Source organism: Sorex araneus, chromosome 11 (genome assembly GCF_027595985.1).
Source record: "Sorex araneus isolate mSorAra2 chromosome 11, mSorAra2.pri, whole genome shotgun sequence".
Taxonomy (NCBI): Eukaryota; Metazoa; Chordata; class Mammalia; order Eulipotyphla; family Soricidae; genus Sorex; species Sorex araneus.
The window spans coordinates 10,671,071-10,690,043 of record NC_073312.1 but is presented as its reverse complement, the minus strand read 5'-3'; the positions used below and the strand labels follow the sequence as shown (position 1 = coordinate 10,690,043).

The following is an 18,973-nucleotide window of genomic DNA, read 5'->3' as shown; positions in this document are numbered from 1 at the left end:
GCGACTCGAAAACTACGAGGGTCCCAACAGGACGCTGGAAAGAGGCCGCTTCAGCTCATCATTCCACACACATGGTACAGAGTCGGGGGCTTTTCACCTCCTTCTCATCAAGCATCTTTCCTATTCCCAGACTGGTGGGAATATTGGAGTCTACTCTTGACCTCCTTTGTGTGTTTGTGCAGATTAAAGGCTCCACACTCACAGCACCTTCCACCACCTGCTGTTTCCTTGAAGCTGCTTCCAAATGATAAGGCTCTGGTATAAAAAAAAACAGCCTGGGCATTGGAGCCAGAGTACAGGAATGCTTGGAACATCCGACAGGGTAAGACCCCCTTGAACACTCCCCCAGCAAACCCCCACTGCAAAGAAGCTCAGAGCAAGCACCCTGAACTCAGTTCTTTGCTCTGGAGTGGTCGATGAGACTCTTGAATAAACTTGTCTGAATTTATCGTAGATGTTGGGCATCTGGACACTTGCGCTTTGCCTGCTGGGAGCAGCCCACGGTAAGAAACTCTCATCACCCCTTGGGAAGGGCTTTACCCACAACTCTCAGCTCTGGCAGGAGGAAGCCCGAGGCTGGGAAGGGCTTGCAAAAGCTCCAACAATTCCTCTGAGGTGCCAGAGAGCAGTGGGTGTAGGAGTCTGTTTGGTGAACACCCGCTTTTGAGCTTCCCGAGGGGGACCGGCGAGGGGGGAGCCACTTCAGAGCTTCTTCCTGACTGCCTGTCTTCATGCCCGGGTGTCTGAGGCCAGACTCCCAGGTAACACCATGTCATCTGCTTCACAATGTGCCTGTTACTGAGCTCAGCTCTCAAGGCTCTGGTAGATGCCAGACAGGGTGGCATCGCTGGGGCTGCTCCAGATCAGAGGCCGGGAGCCATCACGACTTCACCTGGGATGCAGCAGACAGTGGGTGTGGCTGAGGTGGTCCCTATCCCCAAATAGGGGAGTGACTGGGCTGAGCATCCAGAGCGGAGTCTGCCCCAGAGCTGAGTCCTGAGGGGAGCCGGGTTTTCTCCGCAGGGAAGGAGATTTGCTATGATTCCCTCGGCTGCTTCTCTGACTCGGAGCCCTGGGCCGGTACAGCCATCAGACCCCTGAAGGTTCTTCCCTGGAGCCCTGAGAAGATCGGAACCCGCTTCCTGCTCTACACCAATGAGAACCCAAACAACTTCCAGGTGAGGCCTCTGACCTTGCATTGGCAGGGTCACTGGGGCACGGGCTGCACCCAGTGTGGAAATGGAGTCCTTAGCTCTGTACCCACCCTCTCGCCCTCCCGCTCCCCCCCCACCCCCTGCCATGCTCTGCTCCATCTTCATGCTTCAGCTGCACCTCCAGGCCTAGCCAGACCTGGACAAAACAGATCTTTGATAAAAGACTGATGTGAGAGAATAGTCCTCCTGGCCAGATCCTCTTGCTGATGCTTTGACTTCTGGTCTGGGGCAAAGCGTTTAACAAGAACTCCATGACAGTTAAGACTGGGAGCCTCCATCCAGGCCCACCTGAGGCAGTGATGGCTGACTTGGGAAGATAGGAGCTGGGAAAGGGGCCACAGGGTGGGATTCCTGGATGCTGTGGCTTTTATACTGACCTTGAAAGATCATGGCATTGGAATGGAGTTGGGAGAGGGAGAGATAGAGCGGAGAGGCTGAGATGCAAAAACATGCAAGCTTTCTGCTTTTGTCACAGATTATCCAGGCTTCTGATCCATCAACGATTAACGCATCCAATTTCCAGACGGACAGGAAGACCCGCTTCATCATCCATGGCTTCATTGACAAGGGGGATGAGAGTTGGCTCTCCAACATGTGCAGGGTAGGGCCCACTACGTCCCTCAAACCCCGTGCTCCCCAGGTTTCCTGATGAAGCCTCGCCCTCCCTTTAAGCAATCACAAGAATCAGCTCAGCAATGGGGCATGTTTTCCTTGTAGGGACCTTCATGCAACTGAGATGCATTGGAATTGCATCACAAAATCGAAACTCCCCTCCACATTTCTGTACTGCATGACTAAACATGTAGCTAGCGCTGGGTTCTGAAACTTTTTCCACTCATGGCCCCTTTTTGTCTAGAAGTGCGACGTGGGTGAGTGCTTCCAGATACACCTGAGATTCTTGATGCAGTAGGCTTCAAATTAACTTTTGGTGACTGCATGTTCAGAAACTTCTAAATGTGGCCAACATTTTTGCAAACCCACAGTCAGTTACTCTATATGATTCTGGGACCCTAGTTTAAGAAATAGGGTCTAAATCAGTGCTTGTTGCCATGGGAACAAACACTTTGATTTCTGGAGAGTTCAGAAATTTACAGAATAATAATAGATTGTTATAAGTGAAGGATTATGGATTTTTTTTCTTCAAATCCTACCCACATCTGTGGGAGTTAATAGTGATGAGAAGAACTCAGATTGTAGTGTGGGCAGTGCCTAAACAATGCAGAGTGCAGCATCCATCAGTCAGCAGGACACAGGGGCATATACATGCACACACACGCACACATGCTGAGACACGTGTGCATGTGCACAGGCCAGGGAACACACAAATACACACACAAAACCACATCATCCATTCTTTTCATGTGGACATTGATTCAGTCTTTTTTCCTGACACATAACATGTGCCCAAGTATACTGCCTTCCACACACATGACTCTGACCAATCATGTCCACAGGAAAAGTCACAAATACAGAACATTGGCATTCTGCCATACTTAGTCTAGACTAGGCTTACTAGGATTTGACCTGGCACCTTTTCTGTCCCATCATCAATAAGCATCTTAATGTAAGACACAATTTATACACCAAGTTATCTGTATTTGCAAGAGATTTCTCAGGGTTGCTTTTAAAAATCAATCCTGAGAAAATAACTCATTGCTAGTTTGTATCAGACATATAAGACATTCTTAGTGGTTTATTTTTGGGGGAAGGGGTGTAGGGGGCATACTCAGGAGTGCTCAGGGCTTATTACTGGCTCTGCACTCAGAGATAAGTGCTGATGGGCTTAGAAGACAATATGGGGATGCCAGGAATCAAACCTGGGTCAGCGGTGTGCAAGGCAAGCACCTTACCTGTGATACTATTTCTCTGGCCCCTCGATTTTTAGTTTATAGTGCCATTTTAAGCTTAAGTTGATGTGCTAATAACACATGATGTGTGTGTTATTAGCACATCAACTTAAGCTTAAAATAATATTTAAATTATACCTGTTCCTTTGACATCTAGGAAGAAGTCTTCCCTTCAAAAATTTTCAATCTTCTAAATATAAGTTTCAAATTAGTCTATATTGATTTCAAATATTTGAAAATGTGTTTCCTCCATGAAATACTTTGCTATCCTCACTATAAAGTTAATTATACTGGGCCAGAGCGATAGCACAGTGGGTAGGGCATTTGCCTTGCACTCGGCCAACCCAGGTTCAAATCCCAGCATCCCATATGGTCCCCCAAGCACCACCAGGAGTAATTCCTGAGTGCAAAGCCAGGAGTAATCCCTGAGCATCGCTGGGTGTGACCCAAAAAGCAAAAAAAAAAAAAGTTAATGATATTTTCCTCCCACCTAAAAACCTAAGAATGCCCCAACAGGCTTGCAGTCTTGCCAAGAGGCAAAAGGTCAAATTTACCTAGTCATCAACTGACCACCAGAGATGGCTCTTGAAACCAGGCTTGGTCAAAGGAAACTCTCTTAGCTCTCTTAATGATGCATCTGCAACCTACACCACTTTGTTGAATTTGCTGGAAGACAGAGTAGTCAACCTTGAATAAATCCACAAACTAAACAAGAAACTATTACCAGGATGCCTCACAAGCTGTGGTTTAGAAAATGTCTAAGGACATTTTCTGATTCTGGATAGATGGCTTTCACATGCCCCCAGCAATAATGCCCAGGTGTCTCTCCTTTGCTAGAACATGTTCCAGGTTGAGCAGGTGAACTGCATCTGCGTGGACTGGAAGAAAGGATCCCAGACCACCTACACACAGGCCGCCAACAACATTCGGGTGGTGGGAGCTCAGGTGGCCCAGATGATCAGCATGCTCTCGGTGAGTAGACAGCCCGCTGCAGGGGCGATGGGGCAGGAGTTCCATACAAAGGAGGAGAAGAAAGGATTGTTCTTTCTCGGAGCTGAATACGAGTCTCTAAAACTCACTTGGAGGAGGATGAACTAGTGGGGAAAAAAAATGGTGATAACACACTTCAGGGTGGGGATTTTAGTATCATCTTCAACTGGCAGAGAGATGAACAGAGGCCCTGGTTAGCCAAAGAACTCAAAGAGCACCAAATGGAACACCAAGGGCAGTTTTTGCAATTGGTTGGCCCCCATACCACTGTCCTGTGGATGTTGGGGATTTCTGTTGCCATGGTTAATTTTTATCTATTCCTTTCTACTCTCATCTTCCATTTCTGCAAAGTCTTTAGTTTTGTTTTGTTTTTACGTTTGTGCTTCAACCAGAAGCACACAGGGTCCTTAAGGCTCTGAGGACAATATCAGAAGCTGGGTTAGGAGTTAAATGATGACTGAACCATTCAGGTCTTTAGCTGGACCTCAGGCAAAGATTTGCAATGGCAAGAGTGTGGTCAGGGTTCTAGTGGGAGGACTACTGAGTTTTATGGGTGGGAGAGGCGATTAAGAATGTTTCCTGGGAAGAAACATCTGAGTTACAAGCTGATGGCAAAGTGTGTCCACATGAGCTGAACTTGGGGCAGTGGGTTCAGGGAGAATGAGTGGATGACAACAGGAAGTGGAGTCCACACCAGGCCAGAAGTGAAAGAATATGACGTATTTGAAAAGTGCACAAAGGTTTGGCTGGAAAAGAGTTTAGACACTCTAGGTACTGAAACAAAAAAAATATTCTGAGACACCACCATGGGGTTGGTCTTTATCCAGAGTCTGGTGTGGATACTGGAAGACTGTAAGCAGAGGGCCGACATTCCCGGGTGGTCTGTTACTAGAATCATCACCCAGAAATAAGCAGAAATGTCATATTCCCTCTACAGACAGACTACAACTATTCACCTTCCAAAGTCCACATCATTGGCCACAGCCTGGGTGCCCATGCAGCTGGAGAAGCAGGGAGCAGGATTCCAGGCCTGGGAAGAATCACAGGTAAGGCCCTGGAGGTGGGGCTCCTGATTTGGTATATAAGGACGTACCCCAGAGTCCCCAGAATGTGGTATTGAAAACTTCCTGAGATGAGCAATGTTGATCATCTATGTTGCCATATTCAATAGTCAGGGGATGCCATGGCACAACTCCAGGGGATGCGGCCCTGGAATTGAATAGTATACAACCCAGGCAACCATACTCTTTGATCCTGCTGGTACCTACAGGAGTAACTATTGTGCTACAGCACTGACTATCTCTTACAGGGTTGGATCCCGTGGAAGCAAGCTTTGAGGGTACCGCTGAAGAGGTTCGACTGGACCCCTCTGACGCTGACTTTGTCGATGTGATCCACACGGATGCAGCTCCCCTGATCCCATTCATGGGTGAGCCCTGATGGCCCTGGATGTGCACTGGGGTTTCAACCAGGAGGCCCTGCACTGTGATAAACTCGCTGCTCTTCACAACTTGTAGGGTTCGGATCCAACCAACTGATGGGTCATGTTGACTTCTTCCCCAATGGAGGGCAGGAGATGCCAGGGTGCAAGAAGAATGCCCTGTCACAGATTGTGGACCTCGATGGCATCTGGTCAGGTAACACTGAGCAGAGCTGGGATGCCCCTTCCCTGGGATGAGCAGCACCTTTCCCAGAGTAAATCTTCAAAGTAAAGGACGAGAGAGATAGCACAGGGGTGAAGGCATGTGCCTAGCATGCAGCCAGAGCTGCAATAGATCCACCAAGGAAGGCCAAGAGTGATACATGAGATATGTGAGCATAGAGCCAGGAGTCAGCACAGCTGCGTATCCCCACTCACTGGGAAAAAATATATGAAAGCACTACTCTTGGAGGACATTCTAAGCCCCTTCTAGCTCTGAATGCTGGAAAGTACAGCTCTACATCCTTTGTAATTTCTCAACTCGACTGATTTGTCTGCCCTGAAGCATGGTAGTGGGTGTCCTGGGGTGTATGAGCAACAGAGAACACAAAACCTTCACTTAAAAATCTAATTTCCAGCAATCAGTTGGAAGCTCCTTAACAAATAAGAAAACTTCATCAACATCACTAGGAAGGGTATGTGGGGACCAGAGAAGATTTAAAGGAAGAGGTGGAGGGAAAGGGAAAAATCCCAGAAAATCATCTATATCTCTGGCTTGAACTATGATTAGAATAATCGTTCTTCTATTTCCCTGAGCACAGTATGAAAATGCCCTTGCCCTGCTGTTGTCAAGTCCCATCTCTGTCTTGGAGGACCCCCGGCCTGGTGCCTGGGATCTGGGATGGCCCTGAGCTTCGAGGTTTGACTGGGCTGAGACGCCATTCCCAGCTTGTTTTAGCAATCGGTAGCTCCCAGGCTACAACCTGCAGATTGTTCTGTGCTGAGCAGAGTGGCAGCCAGCTCCTCGGGAAAGCACAGGGAGACACCTGAAAAGCACCAGAAAGCAGCTTCTCTAGATTAACTGCTTCCACAAGGGCTAGATTAGGGGGCTGCCTTAAATATCTGAAGATACTGGGGCCAGAGATAGTACACAGGTAAGGCACTTGCCTTGCACATGGCTGACCTAGGTTCAATCCCCAGCACCCCATATGGTCCCCTAAGCCAGGGGTGATCCCAGAGCACCATTGGGTGTGCCCCCCCAAAAAAAAATGTTTCTAAAAAGATGTTCCCACTTTGGAACCATCCCACTTGGAGAGAGGGGCAGGAAAGGGATCATATCCCACCCACAGTAGCTTCTTGCTTATTTTCCCAGGAACCAAGAACTTTGTGGCTTGCAATCACCTAAGAAGCTACAAGTATTACTCGGAGAGCATCCTCTACCCCGATGGTTTTGCCGCATTCCCTTGCGATTCTTACAGGGACTTCCAGTCTGTAAGTTCTGCTCCTGCCTTGAGAGCCATTGGGGAACAGCTCTCCCTTCTCCCCAATTTCTGGCCACTTCCTGCTTGGTCTGCATCACTCCTCGGAGCTCAACAGCTCTGGAATGGAAGGAAAAGAACTGAGACTGGAGCATGGTAAAAGTTTTACAGGAGTCACAGGAGAGAGAAGGATTCTGGGTAATCTACAAGAAGTTGGCCATTTGGGGCCAGAGCAATAGTCCAGTAGGTAGGGCATTTGCCTTGCATGTGGTACACCTGGGTTCAATCCCTGGCATGCCATATGGTTTCCTGAGTACCACCAGAAGTGATTCTTGAGTGCATAGCCAGGAGTAAGCTTTGAGCATCGCCCTCCCCCAAAAGTAAAAACCAAAGAATTTGTTCATTCAGTGACATTTTAGAAAGGCCTTCTCAGGAGGTCGGGATTGAACCTGGCTAGGAAAGTTAGTCATAGAGCTGAGAAGGAAGACAAGGAGTGTGCATGTCTGAGTAGGGCTGAGCAGGAATAGGAGCATGTGTGAGAAAATAACTCCCTTATCCTGGAAAGGAAATTTGGATACTGAGGTTCTATATGCCAGGCAAGGGGGAGGGCGGGTGTGTGTGGAAGAGGCTGGAACTAAGCAACTTAGAGCACAGAGAAAAAGGGGAATGACACCCAGGACCCTGCCTGTTCAAGCTCAGAGCAAGTGTGAGAATCTCTTCCTAGTCACATTCAGTAGCATCAATTCGGCAGTTTGCCCCAAATGAGCCACCACTGGAGTATTTACACTACAGGAATTTGCCCATCCATGATCAGGGCTTTCAGTTCCAGAAGAAACTGTTTTTAAGGTAACGAAAAATGTCACTGATCTAACCTGAAGCCCTGGCACCAAAACTTTTTAAAGTTTTCCCCAAGGAATGTGTCCCAGGAAAAATCCTGGGAAACATGAGGGCTGATTTAAAGTTGTCTATTCTAACCCAAGAGATACTAAAGGGTGTTTGTCTTGCACATTACCGACTCAGGTTCCATCTCTGATCCTCTGAACCCTACCAGTCCATGAGCACCATTGGGTATGCCCCAAGGCAAAAAGCAACAAAATTCACCTCCTGTTACAAAGATAGATGAAATTGCTCCCCCAAGTGTGCTGATCATGAAAAGACTCATGGCCTGCAGTCTAATGAGTCTGTTCTTATTAGGACAAGTGCTTCCCCTGTCCTGATGAAGGTTGCCCTCAGATGGGTCACTATGCTGATAAATTCGCCGACAGAGCCCGTGAACAGTCCCAGAAATTCTTCCTGAACACTGGAGAGTCCAGCAGTTTTGCTCGTAAGTTGCACTTTGACTTCATTGTTCATTGTTCTTTTCATTTTTAAGACCATGTTACCTGTACCTGTTCTTCAAATGCATCCAACCAATCATTTATTTGGTTCCAGCTCTTTGCTGGGCCAGACCCCTCTAGTAGTCCAAAATTCTCCATTGCCCCCTCTGTTCATGGGCCATGCTGCCTGGATTGAAGATGGGGTGGCCGCTGATGGAGTGTGGATGGGGATCAGGAAACGGTAGCATCTTTGGAAACTGCTGATGGCATTCAGACTCAGGGCACCCCTGTGATAGCCAACACCTCCTGAGAATGCACTGTCAGAGCCTATGCAAACAAAGACATAACTATGATGTGTGGCTTTTATGGTTTCCAAAGTCAGATTGATGGCTGTATAATCTCTATAAAAGGCAGAATGCCACTATCCCATGCATAGTTTCCTGAGTTTTGATAAGAGAATAGTCATGTAATGATTTCCACAATAGGATATAAGACACTTCCACCATCAGGTCCATATATCTCTATTTACAGATAATTAAACAGTCCTTGTAAGAATGTGCTGATGTGTGAAATACTTGCCAATATTTCATAACAACAACGAAGTGTTCAAAACCCATAGAGCCATTCCCGAACCAGGAATTGATTTAGGGGCCTTGACTGTGCTAGATACTGGGGATTTGGCACGAGTGAGACACTCTCTGCATGAAATTAAGAGCCTGGCCTGGAAGAAAGGAACAGAGCAAGCAGTTGCAAGTGTGTTGGACTCAACTTGGTAGTCTGCTACTGGAGTACTGAACCGGGTCCTGAACAGAGGGAGAGGAATGAAATCTGTGAGAATGTGAAGAGGTTTGGGGCAAAAGATGTGTGTGCATGTGCATATGTCTGTGTGTATGTGTGTGTGTGAGTACTTCTGTTCATATGTGTATGAATGCATGAAGTATGTACATGTGTATCTGTGTTTCTCTGTATGTTAAACATGTGCATATGTGATATATGTGTGGTACATGTGCATAGATATGTATTGTGCAAAGGTTCTCTGCTTATGGGACTTGTTCAGGTATAAATCTGACTGACCACTGGTCCCTGCTCTGTGATGGACACTCGCTGGGGTCCAGGAGATATAGATCTAAGACATAGCCCCTGCTCTAGATGCTCACGTGACTGCTCTACTGAGCTCTGCTTCCCAAGAGAGTCGTGCCCACGTTCCTTCCCTTCTTCCCTTACCTTGCAGCACTCCAAGTAGAGCAACCCTCTAGAACTCCCTGTAACAAAGTCTCTGCATTGTGCAGTACAACAGTCAGTCACTACTGGGGGTAGTTGAGGTGTTGAAGTGTGGCTGTTGATGCCACATGGAATTCTCTTGGACTTGACTGCAGGCAGCTCCATGAGGCCTGTGACAGGTCTAGAGAGTCATGCCCTGATTTGGAGACCTCCTTGGAATCCAGTGTGATGTGCAGGCTAATGTCTCGAATTTCTCAACTCTCTGATGCCTCCCGTGAAAGGGACAGGGCAGGAATCTGGGATTGGGAGTCAATAATTTTGCCCATCAAGAAATGGACTCTTTGCCTTCCCACACACAGGCTGGAGGTACAGGGTCTCTGTGATGCTGAGCGGAAGAAAAGCCACTGGCCAGGTCAAAGTGGCTCTGTTTGGAAGCAAAGGCAACAGCCACCAGTTCGACGTCTTCAGGTAAAGCTCTTGCTTTACGGCCTCATCTCGCTCACCAGCGGGCACCACCTCCAAACCTCCACTGGTGCGCTTGTCATCCTTCTACTGGTCAATTTTAACTTGCTTACTCTATGTGTTGAAGTGAATTCCAGACTTCTAACAATTTGCTTCTTTTCTCTACTTTAATAAGCCCAGCCTTTAGTTCTTTCTCTGGCAATCGATCAGATTTTAAAGACAAAACCAAGATCTAATATCCCTCTCAGATCAGATCATCTTCTGATAAGCTCAGCAAGAGGGGCCCTTTGTGCTCAAACTCCGTGGATAGTGAGAGTATTACTGTGCAAAGAACTTCATGGTATGCACTTCTTGGGAGGAGCGTGAAGAGCATGATGGAACCTGGTTATTTTCTGTTTTAAGTGGAAGTTAACTTGACTTTGAAGAAACAGTGTCTAAATAATTGTCAGAGGCTGCCGTCAATAGAACTGGCTTTCCCAATTCTCCATCCTTCCTGTGAGAATTCATTTGGAAAAATAATCTCATGAACCCAGAGTAGAACAGAGAGTCCTGATCTTTTTTTCACTAGAACTTGTTCTTATAAATTAAATGTTTCTATTTTTCTACTGCAAGGGGGATCCTCAAACCAGGCGCCACACATTCCAAAGAGTTCGACGTGGCGGTGGATATTGGAACCATTGAGAAAGTCAAGTTTCTCTGGAATAACAACGTGGTGAACCCCACCTTCCCCAAAGTGGGTGCAGCCAAGATTACTGTGCAGAAGGGGGAAGAGAAGACAGAGTAAGTCCTGGTGATAGTACCTGCCGGAAATCTGTGTTGTTGGTGGAATGACGGGAACTCACTCCAGAAAGACACTTGTAGTTATGTCAGAAAAGAACAGACAACCCACAAATCAGGTCCCTTTTGCCTCCCAGGCAAACACACAACTACTAAGTAACAGGGACCATAAGCCACTCCTATTGTGGGTTCCCTGCTCCATCTCAGGAGAAAATGGTCTCCATCAGCAGGAGAAAGGGAAAGGAGAGTGAATTTCTCAACCGCGATTTGCAAATAGGGGCCTGACTACTTTGTGAAAAGGCTAAATTTATTCAAATAATTTCTGACTGGGAACCAGTAAGTTACACTAAAATATAAATTTTTAGGAACTTAGAGGTGGCTCAAGAGATAGAGCAAGTGTCTGACATGTGATGGGTCCTGGCCCTATCCCCAACACTGTGTGGCCCCCCAAGTACCACTGGGTATGGTCCCCATAAAAACAATTTTACTGTTGTTGGGTGCAAACTAAAAATAAGGTCTATTCTCAGGACACCCTCTCATCCCAAGAATTAGTCACCTTATTGGGATTTCATGTCCTACAGAGGAACTGATGAGTTGAAATTCCCTCTAAGGACAAAGGGTCCAAAGAGGCCAAGGAGATAGTGCCTAGGTCAAGTATACATGTCACACTCAGCTCCCAGCCTAGCACCACCAGGTCCTGAGCATTTCAGGGAACAGCATTGCCTGCCCCAAGTCCCTCCAGGATTATCCTGGTGAACCCCAGTACACATCCTCGGGACTTCACTCAGAGCCACCAACCCACCCAGTTGGTCAAGTATCACTCAAAGGGGAACTGAATGCCCTGAGCACTACTTGTGAGCACCCCCAAAAGAGAAATAGTTGTCCTCTATTTATTCCCCCTTTTTCTTCCTTACCCCTAAGTGCTTACTGGAAGCCCAGCAAAGACCAGAGACACAGAAACAGAATCTGCTCTCCAGGAGCTTGAGTTTGAGCTGTGGAGGAAAAATGAGACTTTAGATCCATGAAAGGCCAAATATGAATCAAGACTCAGGGAGAAGGACTGAAGAGAGGGTTAAGGAGATGGGCAGTACCCCAGGCTGTGAGTGGGGACGGGCTCACAGACCAGAATGAGGAGTGTCCACTGGTGGGTAGGGCCACTCAGGCTGGACAACAGGTGGTATGTGAGAAGCAGGAGTGCAGGTGACGGGATAGGCCCTGGAGTGAGGAAAATCAGATGAGAAACAATAATGGAGAGGGACAGAGACAATGGGGCCAAACACGGGCAAGGTTTCAGAGATGGGGAGGCTACCGGCAGACCCCCAGCAATTAGCACTCACAACTGCCTGGGCTTTATTCATTATAAAGTGGCGCTCTATTGTCATAAGTAGTTGAATGATGTGGAGTCTAACAAACAACACAGGAGAGATGACACAGATGACACAGATGAAGCCCCCAGTGCTCAGAGACATTAAGTCGTCAGTCCCATGTCAACCCCAAGTGCCTCGATCACAGAATGTGTGGACTACCAGAGAAGCTGGCATCTATCTGGTTCTCCTTTTATTATTGAAAAAATTGTATAGGGGCTGGAGCGATAGCACAGCGGATAGGGTGTTTGCCTTGCATGCGGCTGACCCGGGTTCGATTCCCAGCATCCCACCTGAACACCGCCAGGGGTGATTCCTGAGTGCAGAGCCAGGAGTAACCCCTGTGCATCGCCAGGTGTGACCCAAAAAGCAAATAAATAAATAAATAAATAAATAAATAAATAAAATTGTATAGGAAAAAAAATATTTATAGGGACCAGACCCAGAGGAGCTGAGGGGTGAGGGAGGCAGCATTTGTAGTGTCAGGGATCAAGCCCAGGGCCTCACATGTGCTAGACATGCACATGCCTGCCTGATCCACATGGGACCTGGTTCCCCACATATTTACCCAGAGCCACGCTCTTGGTCTCTCTCCTGACTCACAATGACATCTACTCACACAAGATGAGCTGATGGGAGTCCGTTGGTGTTGCTGCAAGAGCTCACACTCTTACCAGAATGTTGAGTGGGGTGTCTACACAGCAGGCCTTCCTATGCCCGGGGAGAAGGAGGGTAGCACACTGGTACCAATATATCTGATTTCAAAACCTTCCCTCAGTCCTTGTGAATTATACTTCAGCAAAGACTGCGGCCCTCAGGTGAGGAGGCCCGACCCCTCACAGGCCTTGGTTTTCTCCACAGGTACCACTTCTGTAGCGAAGACTCCGTGAAGGAAGACGTCCTGCTCACCCTCACGCCCTGTCAGAGCACCCTGTAGAAGTCGTGTGAACACCAATAAAATCTGGCCATGCATCAACTCAGTGTCCGTGGCTGATGTCCACTGTCCTTCGTGGGTACATCTGGATTCAAAACACTTAGGAACTTTCCCACAGACTCGGGCTTCTCGCCCTTGACTTCCCACCCCACAGCCCTTCCTCCAGCCTTTTTGGCTCTCCTGCTCAATCTTTTCTCACCTCAAAGGATGGTACAAGAAGCAGAACTTGAGTGTGGGGGGCTTAGGGATCCTGAGCAGAACCATTTACCCTGCCCCCTCCTCATCCTTCTGTGGAAACTGAGGCCCTGGGAGAGGGAGAAGCACTCATTCAAGCAGTGGTTGAGTCTGTGTCCAGTCAGAATGGAGGGCCACATCACCGCCAGCCCATGCTCCCATGTGGCCTCCTCGTGGTGGATGATTTCATGTGATGGGATCCCTGGAGGGGCTGGCTCTTGGTGAGGTGTCAGTATCTGGGGACCATGGAGGACACGTCAGAGTCCTCATTCAGCCGGCCTGAGAGGAGGGTTCCTGACAGGACATGCTGACATGGGTGTCTGCTGAGGGGAGCTGGGCTGACATCCCACACTGAGGAGCCCCCAACCAGGCCTTGCCCTGGACCCTGCCTACCCAGGGAGCCCTAACAGGTCCTGTAATGGTCCCAGGAGGCCTTGGCAAGAACAGCAAGGTCACAGCCCCTTTCCTGAGTCCTGAGTACATCCCCTCTCCACCCCGACCCCACATCTCTCCACAGCAGTCTGGGTATTTACCACCCCCGGCACCTCAGTTATTCCCTGAACTCCCTCCTGGGCTACAAGCAGGCTCCAGACTGTCCTGGAAGGGTCCCAGGGGTAACCTGTGGAAGTTGATGTGGAGGTCTCATTCTGTTCAGCAGGGAGAACCCTTCGTGGGGCTGAGAAGGGGACGCAGCCGAATGAACAGACGCAGAGCCCGAAGGAGGGGGAGAAAAGGCGTTTGTTCTATAGCAGTTACAGTATTTATACCTCCCTGCTGAGAGGAGGTGGTATAGTATGCATGCCCATGCCAGGGACCCCCCAATAGAAATGCAGGGTGTGGCATTGGCATTAGCTAGTGATAAACAAATGCTGATAAGATAAAATCAGTAAGATTAGGAGTGGCAACCTTTGCTAGGTGTGGCATGGGGTTAGCTAGTGATAAACAAATAGTGACAGGATAAGATCAGCAAGGTAAAATGGCTCCCTATAGTAACCACTGGGTGACCCAGGAGCGGCCGTTGGTGAATCTCTCCTTTCAGAGAAGAGCACGGCATGACCCTCAGCAAACAGGGGTGATGGCAAGTGCAGGTGGGGATGTGAAGCCAGAAACAATTTGGGGACCTGGCTGTGGTGAGAATTAGCAAGGCTGGCATGGCTGTCTTCACTCGGAATCTGGCAGTGCCTGAGCAAGACTGAAGTGTGGCCCAGACTTCTTCTGTCTGCTTGGAGAGCCAGGAGAGTTCTTTTGATGAGGATGATGATGATGATGATGATGATGATGATGATGATGATGATGATGATGATGATGATGATGGTGATGATGATGATGATGATGATGATTTATTTTTTAATTGAATTACTGTGAGAATCACAGTTACAAGGCTTTTCCTTTTTTTTTTTTTTTTGGTTTTTTGGGTCATATCTGGCATAGCACAGGAGTTACTCCACACAAACCGCCGCGCTACTGCTAGGTCCAATCTACAGGGTGTGTCCCAGGTCCCAGGACAGGGCTTGGGTTTGAGGCCCAGACTCGCAGGAAAACAAACTTCTGAGACTGCAGGCTGAGGAGTGGGGGGGAGGGCAGCCTGGAGGAGGAAGCCCTGCCGCTTTCCAGCAAGAGCTGAGATTATCCCGTGAGGGTGGAGAGTGGACCCCAGAGCTGACGGAGGTGCCGGCGGGCTGGCCTGAGGAGAGCCTTTCTTCCTGGGTGAGAACAGTCAGGCTCCCCTGTGCCCGGGACGCGCCCATGTAAGGGGGATGGTTTTAGAACAGGAGGGAAAGTGGGGCAGGGCGGCAGTGCAGAGGGAGGACGCAGCCGTGAGGGACACCGTGGGAACTCCCATGAGCGGCTGCTGTGAACCTGCGGGGACCCGGGTCTCCACTGAAGGTGCCAAGTGTGTGTCTCCGCGCCCCAGTGCACGACGGGCCCAGAGCTGAGCACCCTTGCTCCCTTACAACCCTGAGCTCCCCACCCACCCAGGCCCTTTTTTAGGGCACAAAATTCCTTTCCTTTTTGGGGGGCTCCTCTCTCTCACTGACCTTTCTGGAGAAGCCCGTATTCACCCTCAAGCAACAAACTCACCTTCTTCAGTTCGATCTGTTTTGCCTCACTCCCTGTCTTGTCCAGAAATTCTTAGCTGTGACATAATGATCCTACAGTGAGGGTCAGGACTGCCCCCCCCTTTCCAACCAAGGACATCCTGAGGAGCACGGCTCCCCCCAGAAAGATGGATGGGAGGCGCTGGAGCCCACACCACACGGACGGCTGCCTGTGAAACCCCAGTGGCCATGTCTTAGGCACTCGCGTGGCCCTGCCCAGCCCTGCCCTCTCTGAGTGGCCCTCCCCGCTGACCACCCTTGGTCTTGGCAGTTGGAGGGGCAGGTTTTCTCTCTGTGAAGCTCACTTGGAGGGACACCAGCAGCGGCTGGGGTGTGTCCTGGGATGAGGTTCCCACAGGGGGTCCGGGGTGGTGAGAATTAGCAAGGTTCACATCCCTGTCCTCTCTCGAAATCACACGGTGTCCGAGTAAGGCTGAAATGTGACCCAGATCTTCCATGTCTGCTTGGAGATCCGAGAGAGTTTTAATTTTAATTAAAGTTTTATTTATTTATTTTTAGTTGAATCGCCATGAAATACACAGTTCCAAGGTTGTTCATGATTGGGTTTCAGTCACATAATGTATAACACCTGTCCCTTCACCGGTGTACGTTTCCCACCACCAATGTTCCCAGTTTCCCGCCCCCACCCATCGGCCCCCTCCACCTCGGCCGCTATGGCAGACACTTTCCTTGTTTCTGCTGAAAGAGTTCTAGGGGGTTGGGAATCGAGGCAGCCCTGGGCCCTGGGAGGAGCACAGAGGGCAGGAGTCTCAATGATGTAGGCACAGACATGGCCTCCATGGAGGGGACCCAGATACAAGAGCTCAGAGGAGGAATGAGCAGAATTCTGGACCCAAGTCCCCTCTGGGCAGGGCTGGCGGAGCGGCAGGAAGGAACTTGGACAGAGGCCACTGGAAGTTTTCTGGGGGGAGGGGGTCACAGTGGAGTAGTGGAGGCACTGCCAGAAACAGGTGTCTGGATTCCAAGTGACCGCACTATTCTGAGTGACAATAGATTGTCCCTTTCCAGAGGCTGACAACACTCAAACTAACTGCCCCTCCATTCCGGGGACTGAAAGCTTAGAACCCGGTTTCTCAGGAGCTTCCTTCTGTGGGCAAGGCGGGAAAAAGTACATCCTGGGCCTTTGTCCTTTGAGGGGTGACTGGTGACCTTTGCCCCTTTCAACTTGTAGAAGCAGCACCCCAATCTCTCTTCAGGAGCGAGTGAGGTTCTGTGTTGTGACTTATCCAACTGACCCTGATTTTTGTTTTGTTTGTTTGTTTGACTGGAGCGATAGCACAGCAGGTAGGGCGTTTGCCTTGCAAGTGGCAGACCCGAGTTCTATTCCTCCGTCCCTTTCAGAGACCCCGGCAAGCTAGCTATCAAGAGTATCCCACCCGCACCGCAGAGCCTGGCAAGCTCCCCGTGTTGTATTCAATATGCCAAAAACAGTAACAACAAGTCTCACAATGGAGGCGTTGCTGGTGCCCGCTCGAGCAAATCGATGAACAACGGGAGGATAGTGCCACACTGCTTGTTTGTTTTAAGGCCACACCCAGCTTTCCTCAGGGTTTCCTCCTGGCTCTGCACTCAGGAATTACTCCTGGTGGACTTGAGTGCCTGGAATTGAACATGGGTCTACCACATGTAAGGCAAATACTCTACCAGCTGTACTGTTGCTTTGACCCCAAATCACCCCTGATTTTAAGGATGCAGGACCCATTTCAATGCCTCTCCGTACCTACCTACAGTGTCATGATGTGAGAATATAGGGAAGTGGGGGGCAGGGGGCCAACATATCTGGGACGGGGAACAAAATCTTGCCCATAGCTATAACCTACTGTGATGCCAGTTAGTTGTTTGGACGCCACCTAAGTTCTGACCCCTCTCCGCCTGACACCCATTATTCTCCATAAGAAAGTTCAAGGTAGGGAGAACTGGCTTGTGGGCCTTGCTCAGACCTCTTCCTCCTGATCCCCTGGATGGCTGTAGCTGTGTGTCATGCCTGCGTCTCCCCGACCCTCTGTGGGGCAGAGTGGGGCAGGAGGAGGCAGCTGCAAGATGGGGAGAAGGTCCCCGAGTGTGGCCGACCATTAGCGAATGCATAAACACTTGGGACAAGGCAGCCAGGAGCAGAGACCCGATGGAAACAGCGGGCAGAGGCGGGGAGCTGGACAGACGTCATGCCAGCAGCTCCAGGGCCAGGCTAGGGGAGGGGCGTGTCAAGCACTGACTAAAGGGAGCCAGCAGGTTTGCACCAGCTTCAGGGTACAGGACATGGAGGCCCCAAGAGCCGTGGCGCTTGTGAGCCAGTTGGCAGGATTCCCCCGGCCCTGACCTGCCACCTGCCACCATGTGGCCAGAGAGCGACTTTTCCCACAGGTGCTGGCCTTCCCTTCCTTCCCAGGGCACATAGCTGGTACCACCTGATCTTTCAGGGGCCCCAGAGAGGAGAAGGCGGCTGGGCGAGAGAGCGGTGGGCAGCCTAAGGTCTCATCTTGCTAAGGAGACAAGATGGCTTGGGACCTCAGGGGCGCACCCAGCAGGCCTGTCCCAAGCCTGGATGATGGTGACAGGGGTGCCCAGCCCTCCCTAAGTATGTCCAGAATCCACCCGCCTCCCATCCCAGCAAACTGAGACCCAGCAGCACCATATGGGCAGAGGGTCCCTGATCCAGGCCACGGCTCCTTCACCCCTAAACTGAGCCCTGATACCTTGCAGGCACCATGTCTGGACCCTATGTTGGAAGCATAAAAGGGGTCCCCATGCAGGATGTTTCATTCTGCACCTTTGTGCCACCCCCTGGTGCCCTCTAGGCTCACTGTTCTGCCTTTGGTCCATGCCTGTGCCTGAGCTTGGAGCCCCAGAGGTGTTGCTTGGATGGTTTATCACGAACCAGACACTGCACCTCCAGGGTGATTTCGTCTCTTCTTTGAAAGCAGGAGTGGAGGGTGAGCTCTTTGGGGAAGATGCTTGCTCCAAGAGGAAGGTGGTTTTTTTTTTCTCGTGGTCATTGGTGTCTTTATCTCTCCAGGACTCCAGAGTGGAAGACAACCTTAGAAGTAAAAGTCTGAGTCTGTGATGCTGACTCTTCCCTCCCAGTTCAGCATCTTGTGAGTTAGGCTGAGTGCCCACAGCAAAGCTGGCGTCATTCCCCAGACCCGAGCCTTTGGAAGTTTGTGGTGAACAAGCCCCCCTTGGTGAGTCCCTTCGAGAGACCAAGATGCCCTTGGGATGGAGATCACCCCAGAAACCAGTCTCAGAAGTGCTTCTGCCTGAACAAGCTGGAACCTTCTTCTTTCCAGCTCTGCCCCGGGACACTGGTCAGAAGAAAGGCCATTGGCCTCTCAGTAAGAGTTTCGTGTTTCCTACTGACTGTGGTTAGATCAGGGGCCAGAGACCCCTAGATTGTGACCTGAACCAGGAGAGCAGAGGTTGTGGACCTCCCAGACTTGAAATATCCTTGGGAAATCTTTAGGTAAAACTACAGAATCCTAAAGAGGACAGTAAGGCTGCACTCAGGATGGGTGATTAAACCAAAGACTCCAGGGACTGGAGAGATAGGACAGCGGGTTCTTGCTTTGCATGCAGCCGATACAAGCACAATCCTCAGCACC

The 18,973-nt window shown here is 49.7% G+C and overlaps 1 protein-coding gene across 1 annotated transcript; it reads left to right on the top strand.

The window, feature by feature from the left end:
- Positions 1–289: 289 nt before the first annotated feature.
- PNLIPRP1 (pancreatic lipase related protein 1) lies at positions 290–13,060 on the top strand. Its single transcript, XM_004611952.2, has 13 exons — positions 290–322; positions 455–503; positions 1,024–1,178; positions 1,690–1,815; positions 3,899–4,033; positions 4,989–5,097; positions 5,361–5,480; positions 5,569–5,688; positions 6,844–6,962; positions 8,144–8,273; positions 9,846–9,954; positions 10,561–10,728; positions 12,951–13,060. Exons 1-13 carry the CDS (start codon positions 302–304, stop codon positions 13,024–13,026), a joined length of 1,437 nt encoding a protein of 478 aa, XP_004612009.2. The 5' UTR covers positions 290–301; the 3' UTR covers positions 13,027–13,060.
- The last annotated feature ends 5,913 nt before the right edge of the window (positions 13,061–18,973 follow it).